At 29.3% G+C, this 21,613-nt stretch overlaps 1 protein-coding gene and 1 long non-coding RNA gene across 2 annotated transcripts in view; one reads left to right on the top strand and one right to left on the bottom strand.

The window, feature by feature from the left end:
• Nucleotides 1-21,195, top strand: part of Syn2 (Syntrophin-like 2) — a 115,378-nt gene extending 94,183 nt beyond the window's left edge. The window contains exon 16 of the mRNA XM_035362205.2: nucleotides 204-21,195. Coding sequence (XP_035218096.1) covers nucleotides 204-305 — 102 coding nt within the window. The 3' untranslated portion in view covers nucleotides 306-21,195. The remainder of the gene's footprint in view (nucleotides 1-203) is intronic.
• The window catches only part of LOC118191408 (uncharacterized), a 74,711-nt gene continuing 71,398 nt past the window's right edge, over nucleotides 18,301-21,613 (bottom strand). The window contains exon 3 of the long non-coding RNA XR_004758587.2: nucleotides 18,301-18,430. This is a non-coding gene — a long non-coding RNA (uncharacterized LOC118191408). The remainder of the gene's footprint in view (nucleotides 18,431-21,613) is intronic.

The raw sequence follows: 21,613 nt of genomic DNA, 5'->3' as shown, positions 1-21,613 counted from the left end.
GGTGTTATGATACTGTGTATTTATTATCTTAAATAAATTTATTGTTTTTATTGTTTTATTCATCAGTTTATGAGAAAACAATGCTGAATGTTTTGAGCACTGTTGTAACAAATGTAAAAGTAAACTTTAAAGGGGAAAAAGTCATTAGCAGGTCTTTTAATCTAAGGAAATGTTTTAAAAATTAATACTTTTTGTGTCTTTAGGAAGTTGAGTGCCAGGTGCTGTCTTCTCTTCTGTATTGCATGCATGCATTTTTGACTGCAAAAGTGGCTTCAGTGGATCCTGCATTTTTGCGTACTACTTGACTGCCATTCTCCGAGTGTCATATTTTGGTACCCTAAGCAAAAGCCTTGAATTGGTAGTCAAGGCCAAGTGTCACTTTGTAGTAGCATATCTTTTAGGGATGCAATGTTGCACTGGTGATTTATTTGCAATTTTATAAAATATTTGGATGACCAACTGGAATGTTAGCCCTAGGATTATGTATCTTGTACTGTCGAGAGGAAATATGCGGGTACGAAACGGAAAATTGACTTTTAAATACTTCAATATGCTAAATGTAGGAAATTTGATTATACATCATTATAACTACATGAATATCTGAGTATGCTACTCTATTTAGTATATAATTAAGGTTATATATGATACCAATAACTTCATCTTTTTTTTTTTTTTTTTTTTTTTTTTTTAAGTAAGTGATAAAAATGTATTTTTCCAAATATATTTCAAACTGTTATGTTTTCAGCTATTTATTTACTTGAGAATATGTTTTGAACTATTTATTTACCTTTTCATGTTATTGGAAATTTGTGTATCATTACTGTAGGATTAAATTTTATTTTTGTTTTATCTTGTTAGTATTATATTTATTTTGTCATTTAAATGATTAATTTTTCTAAAAACAATTCATTATATTTTTTCCCATTAACTTTGCTGTAATATTAACTAATTTATGGTTGTTTAATGTGCTTCCTCCTCCTTCCCAATGTGGTACTTATTGCTATTTCTAATGAATGGCAATGAAGTGTTAGTATCTGCAGTCATAGGTGGGAAAATGAATTGACATAATTTTAGCAAATTGATGTATTTAAAGGTATTTTCTCTGTTGGGAAACTTTTATTGTGTATGAAAAAGTGACTTGTATGTAAATAATTTATTATTTGTTCTTTATTGGCAAAATTGTTACAAAATATATTTGCCAAATTTTATTACAAATTATACTGTTAACTTATCGTATTTCAATGATTTTTCATAAAAATATCAAAAATCCCTCATATCCACTATATAACCATGTAAACTGATCTTTTATTTTAAAGAAGCTGACAAAAATAATTATCACTAATTTTATTATTGAAAAAAAATTATATTGTATAATGGTATTCATGGTTGATGTCTAATATATATTCTATAAGATGAAAAGAATTCAAGTTGGTAAACTGTATCTTAATTATGTCAATTTGGTCAAATTCACAACAGATTTTTTGGGGAAGAAGAAAACTGTTTTGGTGTAGTGGTAAAACTGAAAATTAATATTTTACATTTTTATATATTTTGTGAGATAGGTATGAATTTTATTCCATGACCATATGTCAAATGGCACATTATGTAACGAGAAAAACTAAGTGGATTTGTGGAAAATTAACTCTTTCTTCCTTCAAAATCCAAAGTATAATGATAGATATAAATTATTATTATTTCATCACTTGTATGTGAATAATACACACACACACACCAACTCCCTTTGTGATTCAAATACAGATATGTTTTTCCTGTAATATATTTGTGATAATAATTAATTGTGCTTGTTTTTGCTTATAGATTAAAAATGTAGGATTACATCAAACTATTGCTATTTTCTTGTTTTATTGAATGCAGTCATTAATATTTTTTGGAAGGATTCTAAGAAATTACTTTTTAGAGTTTTCAACTTAGCAGTTTATTGTTATATTGAAATATTTTTCAAGAAACAGTTAGAAATAAAATAATATAAAACAGTTTTAAAGTTACTGCAAGGCTGAAACTACCCCCTCCCTCCCATATGATTATTTCACGGATAAATTCTAAAAGATTTCAAATGTTAATAAGTAATTCTTTTGCATAATTACTTAAATTACTTATGAAGTTTGGAATGTATTCTCCTTGAATACAAAGTGTATTGTGAGTGTCAGATAAATCATAATAATGTAGAATGGATGTCTTCGTATTTTAGATGAGAAAAAACAAACATTTGAAATATAAAAGTTTGAAATTTGTCCTTATACATTAGAGGGAATCTATTTAAATTTTAATGAAATTTCTGAAAATTTAGAAAATGTTTTAAAATTTAAAGTTGGTCATCCTTAACACTATGATGTAATGAAAGCTAACCCGGTGCAGCAAAAGAATAAGTACAAACTAGGTGCATTAGGAGATAACTAAGTTATGTTTTGCTGAAAATTTATCTATGCAATTATTTGTTTGAAAATAAAAATTACTTTATTTGTGATATTTTTAGTTATATATTTAAGCATATTTATCATTATTATATTCAAATTGTGCTAAGAGATAATACTCTGTTAGCATTTTAAAAATGAATTTATTTTAGCTACACATGCAACTAATTCCACCCAATGTGTTCGTTGAAAGCTTTCTGCGTGTAGTTTTCTACAAGATATATAAAACTTTTATGATGTATTAAAAGCTTACTTAGGAAATGAGAAACATTCAAATAGTGTGTGTCACTATTTGAATTTGTATATTGTCATAAATCTCATACTTGCCTTTTCTTGATTTCATTATTTTTTGAACATGTAAATATTTTTCCATAATCACCTATATTATACATAATTAATGCGTAGTATTAGTACATTTTATGGGATATTACAACTTAATTTCTTCAACTAAAGTTTTTATAAATTCTTATAATTTGTGAAATAAATATGTTTCATGGAGTATATTTTTTCAAAAGCTTAATGCTTAATCACAAGAAATAACAAATAATCTTGAAAGCTGAAAAATATCTGACATTAGGATTTCATTAGAATTAAATATTAAATAGTTAATTATACAAAAATTTGGGTACATTTATGTCAGATTAATCGTATAAGCAGACGCATACATATCTTATAAACCTGCTGCTATTAATCTGAGAAAGCAAAATTTATGTTTGTATATTTGTTCTATAAGTGGCAAAAATGATATTTTAATAAAGATAGTGATAAAGATTATAATTTTATGAAAGTTTGTTGTCAATTTTTACTTTTTAAAGTGTATTTTGATTTATTTGTTATACCTGAAAATGATTTAATGAAAGATTTTCTTTCCTTTTTCCTTCCTTCTTTTCTTCTTTTTTATCATTATATTTTTAATGTACTATTTCCTGCTTAGCAGTTAATATTCAAAATTTAGTTACTGATTTGATTGAAATATGATGAATCTTTTTCAGTGACCTTTTTCCCTAAAATGACCATCTCTGAAAAGTGACCAATTTTCTGTAATTATTTATAAAATGACTGCATGAGTTAAAGTGTTTATCAAAGTATGTTATTTCACTATTTTATTAAAATATTTATCATATTAAGCAAATGAGGATGCTTTATATTTCCTGTTTTTTTTTTTTTTTTTTTTTTTTTTTGTTTTGTTTTGTTTTGTTTTTTTATAACAAAGCTTTTTTTTTTTTTTTTTTTTTTTTTTTTGGAGGCAAAACAGCTGTGAGTAGCTTCTGATTCATTAAGTTTATCCCTTTCTCTTCATTTTTTGTTTTATCAGCAAAGATTTCATTTGGCGGTTATAATGAAGCACTTCTCAAGTGATTCATCACATTTCTAAATTACTTACTTTAATTTTTCTATTTTCTGTCTGTATGACTGATAACATGTAATAAATCTATGCTCAAGGGCTGCCAAAACAGTTTATCTATTGAAATTGCAGTTGCAATTCATCACATTAATTTCAAAAGTACTTTTTGACAGTTCATTACATTCGTATGTATGTGTGTGAATGTGTGTTTATTTTAAATTCTACAAAGTTTAGATGAAGGTAGCTGAAAAGAGAAAGTAAAAGCATTAAATTTATAAAAATTGTGTTTTTGAAGTTATTGAGGATGTTGCTGGAAAAGGAAGTTGACAAACTTAAATGAAGTAGGAAGCAGATTTCATTCAATGACTATTTTTATAAGCAGAGAGTGATTTTTGAAATTACCTTGTTTTTTTGAAATTTTGAACAGCACATTTTAAAGTATGAAATACTTGTATTCTATAGCTTTAATTCTGAGAGATTAACTCTTAAACTTGTAAGGCCCATCTGCTAAACTGCTTAACTTAGCAGATTAGTCTAACAGAATGATTGCATCAAGTTTTGAATTGAAATCTTCATATCTAGATCGTATTTCAATTTATTTTTAATCATATGTTTTTTAATATTTGTAATTTTTTTAAATAATATTAAAATTAGTTTTTGAAATTTTTGTAATAAATCCAGATGTTAGATTGTACTCTGAAGCTATAACATTGCAATTTTTTTTTGGGGGGGAAGGGGGTGGGCTTTAAATGTGATTTTTTTTCCCATTTATAAATATTATTCACTTAACAGTTTTAAGAAAAACTTAGCATAAAATAAAACTTATAATAATAACTATTCCGATGTAAGTTATCTTAGATATGCAATTTCTCAGAAAGACAACATCTGTATACAGTTTTAGTATATAATGGATATAAATGTACATGGTTATTACTATATTTCCTGAGATTTTTTAGGAATTAATTTATGTTTTGATTTATTTTAATTTGAAAATTTCTCATAGATGGATATGTATCATGCCCCAAATTTGAGTTTTTCTTGTGAATTCTGTTCATATCATATAAACTTGTTTACTGTCAGAACAGAGCTCAAAATTCATATTTGATGGATTCATTTCACTATTCTACCTTTAAGCTTAAAACCTTTCAGTAAAAAAAACTGCTTGAGTTTTACATAATTACGTTGTAATCAAGAACAGTCTCAGAAGGAACAATTTTTCTTCGATTTATTATTGATATATTGTAGAAAAATACTGCGGTGATTCTTATGAAGTAAAGTATTTAACAATTATATCATTTAAATTTTAGAAGTTGTCTTATGGTTAAGTGTGTAGTATATTTTATTATAACACACAGAAACTACTATTCCGATGTAAAGTATTTACACATTATATCAAAATATGGGAGCAACAGTTTCCAAGATACATATTTACACATTTTTTCTTATATGGCAACATCATTTGGAAATAATGGAAAACTTACTCAAAGCAAAATTTCACTTTAGTAAAGAATCATAAAATCTTTAAACGATCTTTGAAAGTTATTAAGCTGTTTTTATTATATTGTTTTCTATGCATACACATACAGCTATCCAATAAATTCAAAGTAAATTTCTAAAAAAGATTAATTTCAGAAAATGATCTATTTTTGATGTGGAATTAAGTGAATCTGTATGTATAATGTTACTTTGTGTCAATGTTAATGAAAGTTAAAATGTTGTTGCATGTAAAAAATGATTCACAAAACAGAAGTTGTTGCTGATTTTGTTGTGACTTGCAAAAAAAAATATATTGTTCATATCTTATTTCAGAGATTACATGGCTTATTGTTTGTTTTGTTTTATGGTTCTGTCAGTTTACTTTCTATATTTTTGTTTTTATGTTTCCAAGTAAGTACTTTATAAAAATTGCATACAGGTTATCAAACTAATGTAACAGGGTTCGTATGGTCCTTAAGAATCCTTAACGTGCTAAAAAGACGTGGCACGCATGTCGAGATGCTTTTGTCTCAAACCGCAAGTGACGTGAACACCATGTCGATAGGCATTTATAGCAAAAATGAAAATAACATGGTGCACACGTCGCCTAACAACAAGATTGTTTATTTCTCGAGTTACACCTCTGGATCGCACTCGCAGACACGGAACGGCATAAATGAGACACTTTACGGCTTGTTATATTGTAGCTCACAGCACTGCAACCGTGAAGTTTAGTCGTAGTGCAAGTGGTTAAAATTGATCAGTTAAATAAATCCATTGGAATGCAATGGTGCTCTAGCCACAGAAACCACAAATATCAACAATTTCGAAAACTGTAATGGTAGCTAATATACTGGAGTAGCTTTTAAATGGGCTCAACCAACCATTGGGCATGACATATGACAACAGCCTAACCTTATGTTTAAACTGTAAGATATTTTTGTACAGATTTAAATTGTAAGGAAATAACTTCTTGTGCAGTTTAGGTGGTCTTTCTTTTAACAAATAAATTTATTACATAAAGAAGGTTTAACTTAGAAGTTAATGGTAAATGTACTACAGAATTTTCAATTAATTCCCATAATCAAAAAAACCACATGGAATCTTCAGAAATCAAATGCTGTTGTAGAATTTGCTTCTCATTTGACATTAAAATCATCAAAAACAAGCTATCACTCAAAGAAACAACAAATAACAACATTAAAAAAAGGAACAAGAACACCAGTGGCAAAGTGGTAAAGTCACTGAACACTGGTAGTTCATTCTGTGCTTCAAATCCTGGCAAATTGGCCAGCTGCATGAGCATTTTCAGGGTTTACCCCATGTGTAACATGTATACAAACCAGTTTCCCTCAAAAAGTCCTAAATGAAACATCTCTCCACTTAGGCATTTAGCCCTTGAGTTTTTGCTGTAATCAAATAAACCTAAACTAAGAAAAGAAACAAAAAAGTAGTCTAAACCAAGAAAAGGATTAAACAAATAGTCCTCTAAACAGCTAAGTGAGATAAAAATACTGTTAATCTCCCGAATTGAGTTTAACTCACTTTTTAGTCACAGCCAAGAAAGACACTTTACCACTTGTTATATTGTAGCGCCACAACCGTAAAGTTTAGTTGTAGCGCAAGTAGTTAAAAGTCCTTAGGTTTTTTGGAATCGATATTTGGCTCTTAAAAGTTTTTAATTTTGGCCAAAATCGGCAGAAGGCCCTTAATTGTAATCATCTGAAATTTCTATCTGTTTGTACGACTGCCATTTTGAATGTAAATTAGCATTTTGGAGGAATATTCTTAGCGATTGACTGACAAATATGTTTATCTTTTGAATGGGTTCATGGGTTATAATTTGTTCCTATTTCTAATATAAATGATAGGATACTCAAGTTTCATAGTGAAAGAAGTGAAATGTAAGCATTTCAAAATTATTTTTTTTCAAATGAAAAGCTGTTAAACAACTTTTCGCTTTTGCGGATGTGAATTTGTTTATGAAACAGTTCTAAATTTGGCGACCTATCAATATTTTGGCACTTTTAAGATCAATTTCAACAGAATATTTTTAATTCCGAGATCTGGGAATTTTTCGACAGTTTTATTTAAAACATTGTAATATTGATAAATTTCATTAAAATTATGGTAATATATTGAAATTATATTTAAAAAATAGCATTAAAACAGAACATTTTTAATTTTTGCTGTCATATAATAAAGTTCCATTCTGGCCACTTATTATACAATATTTTGAATCTGAAAAATAAACAAGGTATAATGCTATAAAGCACAATTTACGAAACAGCTCTTAGCAGAAGCAAAAATAGCTATGTAATTAATTAAAAATATCTTTTTAATTTTTTCATGATAAGAGTTTTTCCTATATAATTGTCCCCGAATATTCATAATTCTCAGAATATGCATCAGTTCTCTCTATAAAACTAATTCTATACTTTTTCCCTCTGATTTTGTTTTCAAAATATTTCTGTCTTTTTGCTGTTACAGAATTGGTAGGGGTAATTAGGATTTTAGACATTGCAGTGTGGAAAGTTTAGAAGGATTTGAAGGCAAGATTTATAGAATCACGATTCTAGAAGATTCCAGAAAATATGACGAAATGAAAAATGTCTCCATGGTCACGTAATGGATGTATTTTACAGAAAGTTTGTGATGAATTTCTTACTCTTTGGAGAAAAATTCTATAAGAACAATGAAAACATAATATTTGAATTTTTTACTTCTGATATTAGAATCATTTTCTTAATGTGTTTATCTTTCCTTTACTTTCTTTACTTTTCACTAGACACAAGCAGGGAAAATATGAAAAGTGCTTGTAATCTCATCACATGGACAGGCATTGCAGAAAGGAATTTTCCTATTAATAAAGAAATTAACACTGACAATTTAAAAGATTCACCTTATATGTCTCAATGCATCATACATAAGCCTGGTACTAGGCATTTTCCACCTGTTGCTATCGCTTTAGATCCTAAATTCTGCTTCCAATGCCTGCTCTAAATTCTAAAAGTTTTGCTGATTCTAGATTTCGTTATTTGGTGTGTCACTAAATTCTAAAAATTCTGCCACACCAGCTCTGTAACCGGCCCTTACCATATATATTTCATATTTCTTCTGAATGTTCGTATTACTAAAGAAATAAAATTGGCAGCTTTTTCTATACTTCCTAAATGCATTTAGTTTCTTTAGAAAAACATAAATCTTTAATTAAATCTTAAAATTCTAAAATGAAAAGGAAATGTGTTGAAGAAGGAAATTGAATACACAAAGAGAAGAAAATTATTCTTTAAGGATATGCATGTACATGTAAATTACACAGTTGTTTATAATTTCAGCCTGTACTGTAATTTCCCATTTCTATTTTCTCATCAGAATGCAAATTACTTAGATTGTTTTTAAACTGGGGTTTTTGGAGTGTAAGATAGAGTGTGTTTCTGACTTGAGCTTGCTTGCTGCATTAGTTCCTGTCACTTCTAATAATAAGTAATTACTCGTCTTTGCGTTATTGCTGCTGACATTTGAATTTTGACGATAGTGTTACTGAGCCAGCTTAAATTTAAATTAAATTGTATAGTTGTTGACCAACTAGTTCACATTTTTAGTTTGAATTTTACTCTTCTTGTTTAATTACATCACCATGAGATATTATTGATTTTGTTAGCACAAGAACATGACTTTATATTTTAAGTCCTTTTTAAATAAGAGGCTTATTTAAACCTTTGTCTGACTCTGTAGTTGCTTTCAGATGTAGCGTTAATTTGTTTGGCATCTGTTGGGGGGTTTGGGACTATTTAACTTTTCCCAGATCAAGTAAACCTTTATTGGCACATTGTGAAGAGGTTGACAAGTTAGGAGATAAAGCATTAAGTGGCCATCTAAATCCATAATGACTAAGGTTATCTAACTACCTAATTTGTTATTGCTTTTGTTGTTGTTTCTCATCAACATTCTCAACAACTCATTCTCCGTGACCAGCAGAGCTAGATCAGGTCCATGAGCCCATTCACCCTAAAAGAGTCCAGTACAAAAAGGGGGTCTTGTATCAGATCCTGTCTGGTAAGCCCCAGACAAGATAAAATGTGATCAGGAGAGGCCTGTGCAATAGAACACTTAGTGCATATTTCAAAGTGTTTATTACCACCGACAAAAGTCATTGATTGCAGATGTCCACTAAGCAATCTAGTAAGTGCAGTTTGATCTCATCTATTCCTGCTCTGAACCAAGAAGCCACCAAGCCACTTACTCTGATACCATGGGTGCATTGGTGGGACCATCCAGACGGCCTTATTCTTTGCCTTACATTTAGAAAATAGTTCCATATAAGTAAGAGGAGCGGCAGGCATTGTGGTCTTGCTAGCACCAGCTCTAGCCAAGCTGTCTGCAATTTCATTTCCAGCAATGTCAACATGGGACAGAATCCGCTGAAAGTGGATCTGGTTAAAAAGGAAAGTTGTTTTAGTTTCCTGAGGATGTCTGCACTTGTATTATCCCTCAAATTATGCCAATCAGCCAAGTGCTGGACGGCACTTCTACTATCCGAAAAGATCCAGATATCTTTTAACTGAGGAAGCCACATGATGGAGTCTAGAACCTGCAGAATTGCAATAAGCTCACTTCGAAATACTAAGCAGAAGTCTGGTTTTCTTCTTTGAATTCTTATTTCTTAATCCCAAAATCTAATATAAATGTCACTGCCAGAACTGTCATTAACAAGTTTACTGCCATCCGTATACATGTGGACATCGTCCATAGAGACATTATTAATTATTTCAAGAGTTAACTGTTTCAAGTAGCACGGCAATTCCATCTGTTTGCTAAATTGGACAGAAAGGTTAACATGATAGTAAACCCCATCAAGACCTTCAGAGGGTTCGATAATCTGTGATGTTCTGTAGAACTGGCGATAAGGCGGTTAGAAACAACCTGTCCAAAGGGGTTTCAACCTATTTCAACCATGCTTGAGCCTCTGGTTATTGCTCCATAACCCTAGAAATTTCGAGGTACGATTCTGGAGGCCAGCGCTGGACTACCTAATTTAATTATTTATAACTAACTGTTTACCCTTATAAATTATATCTGCATATTAAAGCAAGCTTTTGCCTTTCATTAATACTTACCATGGTTACAAGATAAAACATAAAAATGTAAAAATTAATGCAAAACATATTCTTTGCATATAGTGTCACTTAAAATAATACAAAACAACTTATCACATCTGGTTCTTAATGGCTTATTCGAACCTTAAAGTATATAATCTGTTATGAATTATGAATCGTGGTGATTATGATTTTACTTCTCATTTTAACCTGTGCTGCTTGACACAAAAATCTATCTGCTGTTTACTAAACCTCTAGACTGAGCAAGTATATGACAAAATGAGACATAAAAAAAATCAAGCTAACTGTTAGTAAAATGTAAATAAAATGTCACTTATCTTCTTTCAAATATGTCCAACTATTATAAGTGTAAAGTATTAAATGCTACTTGATAAATTTCATAAAAGTTTATTCTCAAATTTATTAATAATTATGTTAATTAAATTATGTTTAATAATAATGCATCTTACTTACGGATCTGTTTATTTTTAGGATGGTATTATAAAATTGAAGTTCAGTTATAGATAATATTTTTAACTGAATTTATTCAGTTCTCATTTGCTCATAAATCCTTAATTCTTTCATTAATGATTCTTAAAAGTACTTAATTTCTGTGTGCAGAAATGTGTACGAACCCTGTGTAAAAACTGCCAAACTAATAATCAAGTTAATGTAAAAACTGCATATGCAAAATGCTTATACCAATTTGTAACATAATTAGAAAAGTTTTTGATAATATTAATACCGTGAAGGAAATATTATTTTTTCAATATTTATGCTCTAATAAAACTGAAGTTTTACTACTTTACTTGTAGGAATTTTTTTTGCAAGTCTTATATACCAAGAATCTGGCAAAAAAATATACATTTCATCCTGAATAATTTTCTTAATTAAATAAGAGCAAAAGTTACTATGTTATATTCACATGTGATGCAGTTATATCATAGGCATGTTTTTCCTTACTGCTTGGCTTTTCTATTTTGAACAACTTATTTTAAGCATATAATTTTATGTTTTAAATCTCAAACTTCTAGGATTAATTCTTAGCCTAGATTTTATTAAACCTTTTTAAATTGGTACTTTTAAGGATTCTTATTATTGATTTGTTTGAGAGATGACTATTATCTAATTGACTTGAAACTTTGTATGAATATTATTATCTAGACAACAGTGTGAGCAATCAAGTGTTAAAGGAAGGTATGTAATATATCCTGAAATGTTAAGTTGAAGTATTTAGTATAATAAACATAAGTAAAAGATTATATGAGAAGGAAGACAGATAATCAGTACTAGCTTTACAGTATACCAGTATTGTATTTAAAAATATATTTAGAATTTATTTACATTTTTGTTGTAATTTTTAAGTTTTTAAATATAATAAAGTAATGATAGAAAAAAGTTTATTTTAGGAGATTGTTGTATGAAAAATCTTATGATATAAAAACTACTTGAGAAAGAAAGTTTGTAATTATATTATTTTTGGAGGTGGGGTATGAGAATATCCAGAATTATAAAATATCTTAAAATCATTGGTTTTTAAATGAACTGAAACTTTTCATTATGAGACGAACAATTCATGCAAGTTTGATTTAGTTTCAAACTTTTCCATATGTATGAATAGCTAAAGAAAAATGATAGTGTTTCTTTAATTTTTTTTTTTAATCAAAGCAGCAGTCACTTTAAGAAATCTTTGAAACAGAAACTTATGTATTTTTAAGGTTGCATAAAATAATTACTGTTTCTATATGTTTATTACATAAAAATGTGCATTTAAATATTATATATATTATAAATATAATTCTATTCTTATTTCCTGTGCTAATTTTATAAAAGTAGTAATTAATGTTAATGCAATTATATATTTGAAACTAGTCTGGGCTTAGAGACCGAGATCCAGTGAATAAATTTAAAGGAATAATGATCAAATTGTTAATACTTTTGTATTTTAAAAAAATAAGTATTGTGGGATCTGGTATTTATTTTATATAGAATTATTAGAAAATATAGTTTTACAATAATTTTCTCCCTAGAATTTAATTTTATATTTATATTTCAGAACATTATGTAATAAATTATTTTTGAAATTTTCATATTCATTAATATTAATATCTGTTTTTCTTCCTGATATTTTATGTATGTTAATCTAAAATTTTAGATTTCATTGAGGTCTATATTAAGTTGATCAAACAGAAATCTGACAAGTTCAACTAAATTTTGAATGTTTATTCAAGTGAATCTTTTTTTTTTTTTTTTTTTTTTTTTTTTTTTTTTTTAAATCTGCTAATATCCGCATTTGTAGATAGCATGCCTGCAATCGGTTGCCTACTATTAGTAAAATGGATAGGGTCATTGAATGCTGTTAATTTATCAGTGAAATGAGCGAGTTTCTATGTGTAATGCGAACCAATTGAAATTCTTCATCAGAAAATTCTCCATAAAGAAATGCCTTCCAAAGAAGAAAACTTTGGTGAGCTTTGCCATAATCAATTAACCAATCAAACAGTTTAATACTTGCATCATGACTGGAAGGCAGGTTGAAAGCTTGTTTATTGAAATACAAATGTCAGTAGACTAGAAGAGAAACACGCTAATGTGACAATCAAAATCGTAAAAACGCTAAATACAAGGTTGTTTTTACGACAAATGCAAGTGTTATCAGTTTGTTTAGGATCTTAGGACATGGTAGTCTGATTCGTAATTTTGTTAGTCAAAGCAGCAGGCATTGTGATTTAAGTCACTAAGAATTGCAATGAAAATAATATGTATATTCTAATATGAAGTAGATTATGCAATGAATATTAATATCCCTGATCAGGCAATCAGTGCAACATTTGTTGTAATATTTGAGATTGCTGAGAAAATATTTCAGCCCAAATGATCTAACAGTGGAGAAATGAGAACTGATTGTTTCTCATACCTTATAAGGCTTTGAACTTGCAGAACATACTCCAAATATGTTTTTAATAGAAATGAAACTTTTAATAATCCTTCATCTCTAATTTTTTTGTCAAATTTGGAACTTTATAATTTTTTTAATTGATAGTGGTGAAGGAAGGATTGTTGTTTTAATCCTTTATAGGATGTTTAGGCCATATTACAGAGGGTTATAGGCATATTGAAGATGCATGCATTAAGTCAAAATTCTATGCATGAATACATAAGGAAACTACTTTGTAGGACAGAATATAATTCAGTTAAGTTTCAAAATTTGCTTGGTTTTATGGCTTCTTTTTTATTAGTGAAGTATTTAAGTTTATATGAATGAAATTTACAGATATTAATTTAAACAAATTTAGTTGAGAAGTATTTTAGTAAAAATAAATTTAAAACTATTAAAAAGAAGTTCGGAAGTAAAATAATTCTTCATTTTTCTGTAAAATATGAATGTATAAAACTCAGTTTTACACTTTTTCTGTTTTGGATTTCTGCCATGCAGATATGAGAAAATGAGTACATTGTGTGTAATAATTATTAGTATTAACTAAGAAAATTGAAATTTAAAATTCAGAGTGTTTGTTACTAGAAGAACATTTAATATTAGTTAAAGCTAATGCATTTTTAAACATATCATTCAATTTCAAAGATATGTTCATTATCACCATTTAAATGAGCAAATCTATTTTAATTAACCAAAGAACATTTGTGAAATAATGTAAATAGTATTCAAATTAGTTTCCGTTTTTAAAGTATAATAAAATTTCATGTTTGGGGGAAGAAAACTCCATTAATATTTATTATTCAAAAGTCTCATTCAATCATGAAACATGTATATACCATTAAAGCAGGTCATTTGTAGTACTCATCATTCAAAAGATAGGCAGTGAGACAGCAATGTAGACTACATTGAAAGCAGAAACAGGTTTCATGCAAAATTTGTGTTGTTCCTATTATAATTTGTATATGTATTGTTGTAATTTATATTATGCACATTTGTAAAGGAATGTAGATATTGAAATTCATCTGTAATGAGTCTGGCCAGCCGTTGACCATTAGCACTAGTTCGTGGTGTGCTTTTGAGTCAATCATGCGCTATCAATCTATTACATTAGTAGATCATCATTATATTTTCCCAGCACATTGGTAGATTATGACATCTCTTTAGGGAGGACAAAAAGTATGCATGCTCATGATAAGGTTAGGCAGTCCTAATTATAAGATATTTAAGGCAAGTTTTTAGGGGATATTTTAGTAAAATATACAAAATCATAATGAGATTTAAAATTACTTATAAACAGTATTTTGGGGAATATTTTAATAAAATATGTAAAATTATTACAACATTTAATCTAAAATGTGCTATTCAGTTTTGGACTACTATTGTTGAAGAAAACCTGCTAGAAAATGTTTGCTATGTTTTAAAGTTACTACATTTAAATAAATTTCATCTTATGGTTAGTATTTATCATAATAAGAAAATGAATAAAACTGATTTGCCAAATTCATAAATTTTTAAAATTCTTTTTAAAAATTCTTTAGTTTAAAATTTAATTTTTGAATGATAATATTTCATTTTATTGTGCATTTTCCAATGTATGCAATTTCTGTCATATTGCTAATTATTTACAATTAAAAATATTTATTGTACATAGACTATATGTAGACTTTGCTGGGGGGGGGGGTCTTGTTTTCTACAACAGTGTTAAAATTCTTGCAATACTGCATAAGAAAGATAAAGATTGCATTCAACTTATGCACTTAGCTTGGAGCATACAAATAAGTATGTTTTAAACTGTTGCAGTGGTCTGGTTTGCCAAATTTGATGTAGAATTTTGTATTCTCTTGAAATGTGATTTGGTGTGAGAATATTAAAATCTTGTTTTAATTTTTGATAGCTCTTTGAGTAATTATCTATTATAATATTTAGTGTAATATTTTTTTCAAATGTTCACAAAATATTATATTTTTGCATAAGAATTATGTTTACCAAATTTAGTTAACGGGACCATTGCAGAAATTTAGTCAAAAACAGTGCTATTGTTTAAACCATATGGGTGCCTTTGTTTTTCCTCTGTATTTTCTATTACCTCAGTGCCTTCCCAGTGGCTGTTATATAATAATTTGTATTTATTAAATTTGATATATCATTTTTATATTTGCAGTAAATTCTTGTTGGTCTTTTTGATCCTTATGTACTTTAAATCGTAATTAAAATAAATTTTCAAAAATTTTAATGGTAGTATTTTTTATAAGCAACAATAATTGTAAGAAGTCTTCAGGTATACTACAAAAGAGTCCAATATATCTTATTTTTCATGAAGAATTGTCTGCTGTAAAAGTATTATACCAAGGAAAAAACTGTTAAAAAATGTGAAATCTTTATTGTGATAAAAAAAGCCGTGAAAGTTTAAACAAGATGGCTTCAAAAAGTAGTTTTTTTCCCTACCATATGATGCGCATGTAATGTTGTCTGAAATCAGTATGGTGTTAATAGTCGGCAGGCAGTATATCAGGGTGCAGTGTGACAAATTATACTCTTTGCATTAATTTTTAGTTTGAGGGGTATATTTGTATTCCCGATTACTGGAAACTGATCAAGAAAAGTGATCAAGTAAAAATTGTATTTTGTGGCTAGTTTCGAATTTCAGTATTTTCAGCACTCCGTATAAATTAAACATGTTGTTCGAAATATATCTTAGTAAGTTTTTTTCTGAGAATATGCTGGTGCTTTCTGAAAATCGACGACCAAGATCACTTAATTGGCCCTGCATGTAGCTACTATAAAATAAAAGCTTCATCATGTAGCCCCATCATTTCTAATCATGGGGAATAATCGTCGAATAAATGTCATCAAAAGTTGGCAGTAATGTATCCCAGACCGAAATTTATCCATGAATTATTTTAATTTTAATGATTGATTAAGTTTTTTGTCTTGAAAATTTAAAAGGAAAGCAGTTCAGAGACTGCGTCATCTGCATTGTTATACATCATCCATTAAAAAAAAAAAAAAAAATACTATGAAAGTGTAGTGTTTTAACATTGCTTTCAACAGTTATATAATTGGTGATAAAAGGACAGGTAGAATAAATTATTTTAATTTTCATAGTTTTCAAAAATGTACAAATTCTGTGAATTTTTTGAAGGTAATTTGTATATTAATGAGAGGAGAGTAACAAAGGGTGTAATGTGAAATGCTAATTTATATAACAATTAAAGATTTAATTTGTTGAATGGGTTTTAAAACTGATCTGAAATCATGTTTTTAGAATCGCGGTTAAATTTTTTTCATCCATTAATGATGATTCTATTGAATTATAACTATGTCACCATTATGCAGTTGTTCCAGTTTATTTGAAATTTCTTGAAAAATGAAGAAGTAAGCATCATCAAATATACTTTGATACTTCTTTGTTGAAGCTGCCACCGCAGTGAACACATCAGATGCCACCAAGGTCTTATATGATGGTCATTTTAACAAAGAAATACTGTTTTTTTATTATTATTATTTTATTCAGTAATTTTTGTTTTCTTTTTGGTTAGAATTTGGTTAATGCGATTCATATTAATTATATTTCAGTGCCTATTTATATTTAAAAAATATAAAATATATTTTAGCGGTATTTTATATTATATTAAAAGACTGAAGACAAGGATTTACTGTAATTGTTCCTTCTTACTGCAGTTATTATAGAGTGATGAATGTAAAATTATTATTATTTTTAATTCAAGCTTTTCAATTCATGTTTAACTTTTCAAAAATGGAAACTAAGATAACAGTAAATAAATATGATAAAAGTAAATGTTGGGTTGCTCTATATATATATATGAAATATTTACATTGAAAAATAATAGTAAAGTAAAAACTCGGGAAAAAACAAAGGAGAGATAAATGAAAATTCTGGATAGTTGAGCGTATGCAGGGTGCAAGTAACGGTAAAGTGTTAAATGAACGGGAAAAGAAATTTCTGATCTAAAATTATAAAAACATTAAACTTATTTATTAGCCACTTGAATATAATACAACACTGCGGAAAATAAGGGGCGTTTCAGACATAAAAGGTGATGCATCATCGTAAGGCTTGAACATACGAAAGTAAAATATCTGATTATGAAAATCCCGTCTTCCATGAAAGTTGGCTGAGATGCTGCCAAACTTTAGTCAGGGATTTAGGCAGAAGTTTGAAAGTAGTGATCACTCTTTATTTAGTTAGATAATCAAGAGACACAAGTATAGTATGTAAAAATCTTAAATCGCTTACTATAGTTTTTCGATTTTTATCGCCGTTGTTTATCCTTTTTCATATAAAGTTACGTATCGTGCCCATTAACGCACTTTTCTTGATGTCATTAATCAGTAATTTTGTAAACATCCCCAACTGCATGCTATTTTGTTTATTTGTTTAGGGCAGGTGAGCTTTTTGGCTAACTGAATATCGGATTGTCGGGATTTTGTTGTGCATGTGTTAATCAACTGAAAGCCGTTTGCAGAAAATAACTGTATTTAATGCATTTTATACACTGTACTGGTAGGTGATGGTGGTAGTAATGGATTTACTGGGAAACACATATCATTATGTACAGGCATCCGTGGTGAGTATGTCACAGTATTTGTTCTTTAGAAGAAGTGGTGTAGACATTCAGACCTTTGTCCTGTTGTGCGCCCAATAAACGAATGTCGTCCGTGTAAAATTTTGGAGGTTGTCTTTACCTGCATAGAACGAGACTTCTGAAGCTCCAACTTTAATCCCTCCGTCGTCATTCTGGAAACTCAAATGTGCTCACACTTTGGAATACCCTAGATCTTACCTTTACAGTCCTGTAACTCGCGTTGAATTGATCCACTATAGATCGAATGCTGAAGCATCTATTCGCACGAATAGCCTCATTCCGCTTTTTCACGATGGTCTTCTGTGGCAGCAACATGGGCTTCATCAACATGGGATAGTTACGCATTATTCGTTCCCGTTCTTTCACTAAATATTCTTGCCCAATCCACCATTGTTTTTGAGACGCACACTTCCATCATCCGACGAAACATTTCAGCTGATTGACATCCTTCAGCTTAACGGAAGTGTTTGACAGCACGCTGAATTTGTTCGGACGGATTGTGTACGTGAAACTTTATCTTTCAACAGTTATTTCTGTAAAGATAAAAATCTCTGCGATTTATTTATACTGCGCATGAACAAAGTTATGTTCTATAAAAATATACCACTACAGCTACACATTCCTTTTATTACACTATATTATAGTTATGGTGCAGAGATTTCAGTTTATTGTACTTTATATTAGTTTTACAGTTAGCATGATTTTCTTGTTTTGTTTGTTTGTTTGTTAAAATAACTTTTCTGCACATGCAAACAATGTATTGCTTCTGAAATTTCACTTTTCAATAGTATCTTGTTTTCGCAGTTCTTACTAATTATGGATAAATTAAATCACATTAAGCTGCATCTTTTAATGAAATCTATGCTTTTTGAAAGTAGTTATTGATTATGTTTAATGTCACTTCATACCCTGAATTTCTTTTAAAGTTCAATGAGTTAAAACATTGAGTATGAATGTCATTATTTCAGATTTCGTTTCCAAATCATTCAGTGTCATTCTGATATTTCATTTTAAATGAACGAAATATTCTTATATCAAGAAGCTGTAATTGACATCGTTGACTGAGGAGGAATTTTAGGTTTGAAAAATCATAACGTTTTTAGGTTAGATTATTTGAATATGTCAGAGCCCAGAGGGCTATCTGCCTTAGAGGAAGGTTGCTTTTGTGGGGGGGGGGGGGCTTTCTAAAGGAAACTTGCTGGTGCTCACGTTACTTGTGGAGAAAACCAATCACGCAACTAGCCTGTTCACCTAGGTTCGAACTTAAACCTGGATTAACTACGAATATTCAGTGGTCTTAACCATTTCTCCACTGGTAAGGCATAATATTTTTTGATAAGCTTTTCTCTTTAATGCTATATGTATTAAGTTTTCTGTGAATATCTCTTGAGAATCCATATTCGATATTTTCATGTAAATCTTGAGACATTTTGCAGTGGGAATTTTAGCGCATAATTTCTAGTATGGACCGATGTCGCTTCGGTAACTGAGAACTGGAATAAAATGAAAATTGCAACCATTTTAGATTAAAAATTGCGAATGCAAAGAATTTTATTAATTTATATCTAAATTTTATTATTATTAAATTGCTTTTCATACCGTAATAAATTTACGTTTTGTTCAATTTTTGTTGTTATTCGGTGGCATCGAATAATCGGAAGTCTGTTGTATATGATGATGAGATACTCCTTTTTATAATGTAACGAGTGTACATTATAAAATCTCGCAACTGATTCCTGATAGGTTCCAGCCGAGTGATAAAGTCGCTGAACACTGGTAGTTCGGTCTCGGGTTTGAATCCGGGCGAACGGGCTAGCTGTGTGGGCGTTTTCGTGGTTTTTCCCGTGTGTAATGTGTATACAAGCTAGTTTGTTTACCTTAGAAAGTCCTTCACGAAGGCATCCCTCCCTTAGAAAGATAGCCCTCGCGCGTTTTGCCATAATTAAATATACCATACCATAACCGATGGGTTCTTTGATGGAGTTCCTTCTTCCTCCTTCCTTGACGTTAAGTATACGAGAACAACACCGATATACATTGATATAGATTAAGTATCCTTCAGACTATCTTAAAGAAATATAATAAGCTGATAATTATAAAATAAACCTTTCCTTTCTCCATATTTGTTTAGGCAGACTATGATAATTAGTAAGGGCCCGAAGTATTAAAAGCGATAAAGGTAGGTTGTTTCATTAGCTTTTTCAAAGAGTCTACCCCCTCACTATGTAGAACTATGTTATTCTGCTTTCAAAGGTACTTGAACTTTACCTAATGCTGTTAAAACATTCTAGACAAGGCAATGACAAGTTGTTAGGTTTAGAAAATGACGTATTAGGTTTAGGATAATGTGTCGCATTTGACATAGAAGACTGAAAACTTTTTATGTTTAATTAATATTTTCTGTGTATTAATAAAGTATGGAAGTGTCAAACGTTTTGTTGGCGGTAACAGAGCTTTTGTTTCACTAAAAATAAACCCTTAAAGAAATCTACTGGCAAAGTATGTTGGTTGACAATTAAAAGTTGCCTGAAATTTGAAGGAGATATCAAATACGCTCAAGAGAAGCATTTCGTGATTTGCTGTGGTATAGAATCGTTAATCCGAAAAGCGTTTGGTACTGTGAATATTTTTATGACCTTAGAAAACTTAGATTTTGACATTGATGATATTTAATCCACTATGTGAATGCAACCTAATGGCCTTATTTTCCATTATACTGATTACAATTTAAAATCGCGCAGTGAGCAAAGCAATCACATTTGGCCTAAACTGTGGTCGGTATATCTTTTTTATTTGATAATTTATTAACAATAAAAATGAATGGAATGCAAAAGTGTTTTAATTGCGAACTGTTTGACCATTTACAGTGTGTATTTTAAATCTTAGTTTTCCTTTTTGAATTCTGTGACGAAGGTAATGGTTCACATGTTACCCTGAAGTTAATATGTTTAATAAAGAATAATCTTGTTATAATTTGGATTTTATGTGCCATATGTATTTAATAATACTATTCTGTGAATAGTAATGTTGATGTTCTAGATTAGTTTTCTCGTAACGTGGGAACCTATTCCTTCAAATATTTATTACTGGTTAATGCTCCTTCGAATTCTTGAGCTTATTTTTATTTGAAATCTTTTATATGTTCAATTATTTTGTTATTGTTTGATGAATGTTTTATTATATTGCCTATTATGATTTAATTTTGTACCGAAAGAAATTTTGCTAGTATGGCATACGGTTTAAACTGTGTAAAGAAAAAGAACACACCTGAAGAAAATAAAATGTTTTATAAAATAAATATGTTGTTGTTGTTGTCGTATCCATATTACATGGAACAATGGTTGGCACAGCTACTCCGAAGAGAGGTTGGACTTCCATTTATATTTAAATATGTTGAAATGTTTAATTGAATGTGCTTATTGTGTATGAGGTATAAGTAGTACAGCCTAAATTTTAGGATTCAGTTCATCACAGGGGATGTTTCTTTTTCATCTCACTGTATGAAAACATCATCATCACATTTTCACTATTTAGCCTTAATATGCAGGGATTTTTTTTTTTTTTTTAGCCCAAAGAAGCGTTAACCGAGAAGGGCTGTAAGTCTCAGAACGGGATTTTGCGTTGAATTACTATAAAAGTTGGTTAACTATAAAAATCTGAATCACTGTTCAAATTAATGCCACCAAATATCGCCGTGTATTAGATTTAAAGACATT

Source organism: Stegodyphus dumicola, chromosome 2, assembly GCF_044657685.1.
Source record: "Stegodyphus dumicola isolate Sdum_Otavi_A_Nest chromosome 2, ASM4465768v1".
NCBI lineage: Eukaryota > Metazoa > Arthropoda > Arachnida > Araneae > Eresidae > Stegodyphus > Stegodyphus dumicola.
Note: the sequence above shows the minus strand (reverse complement) of the source record. Positions and strands in the feature narration are given on the sequence as shown.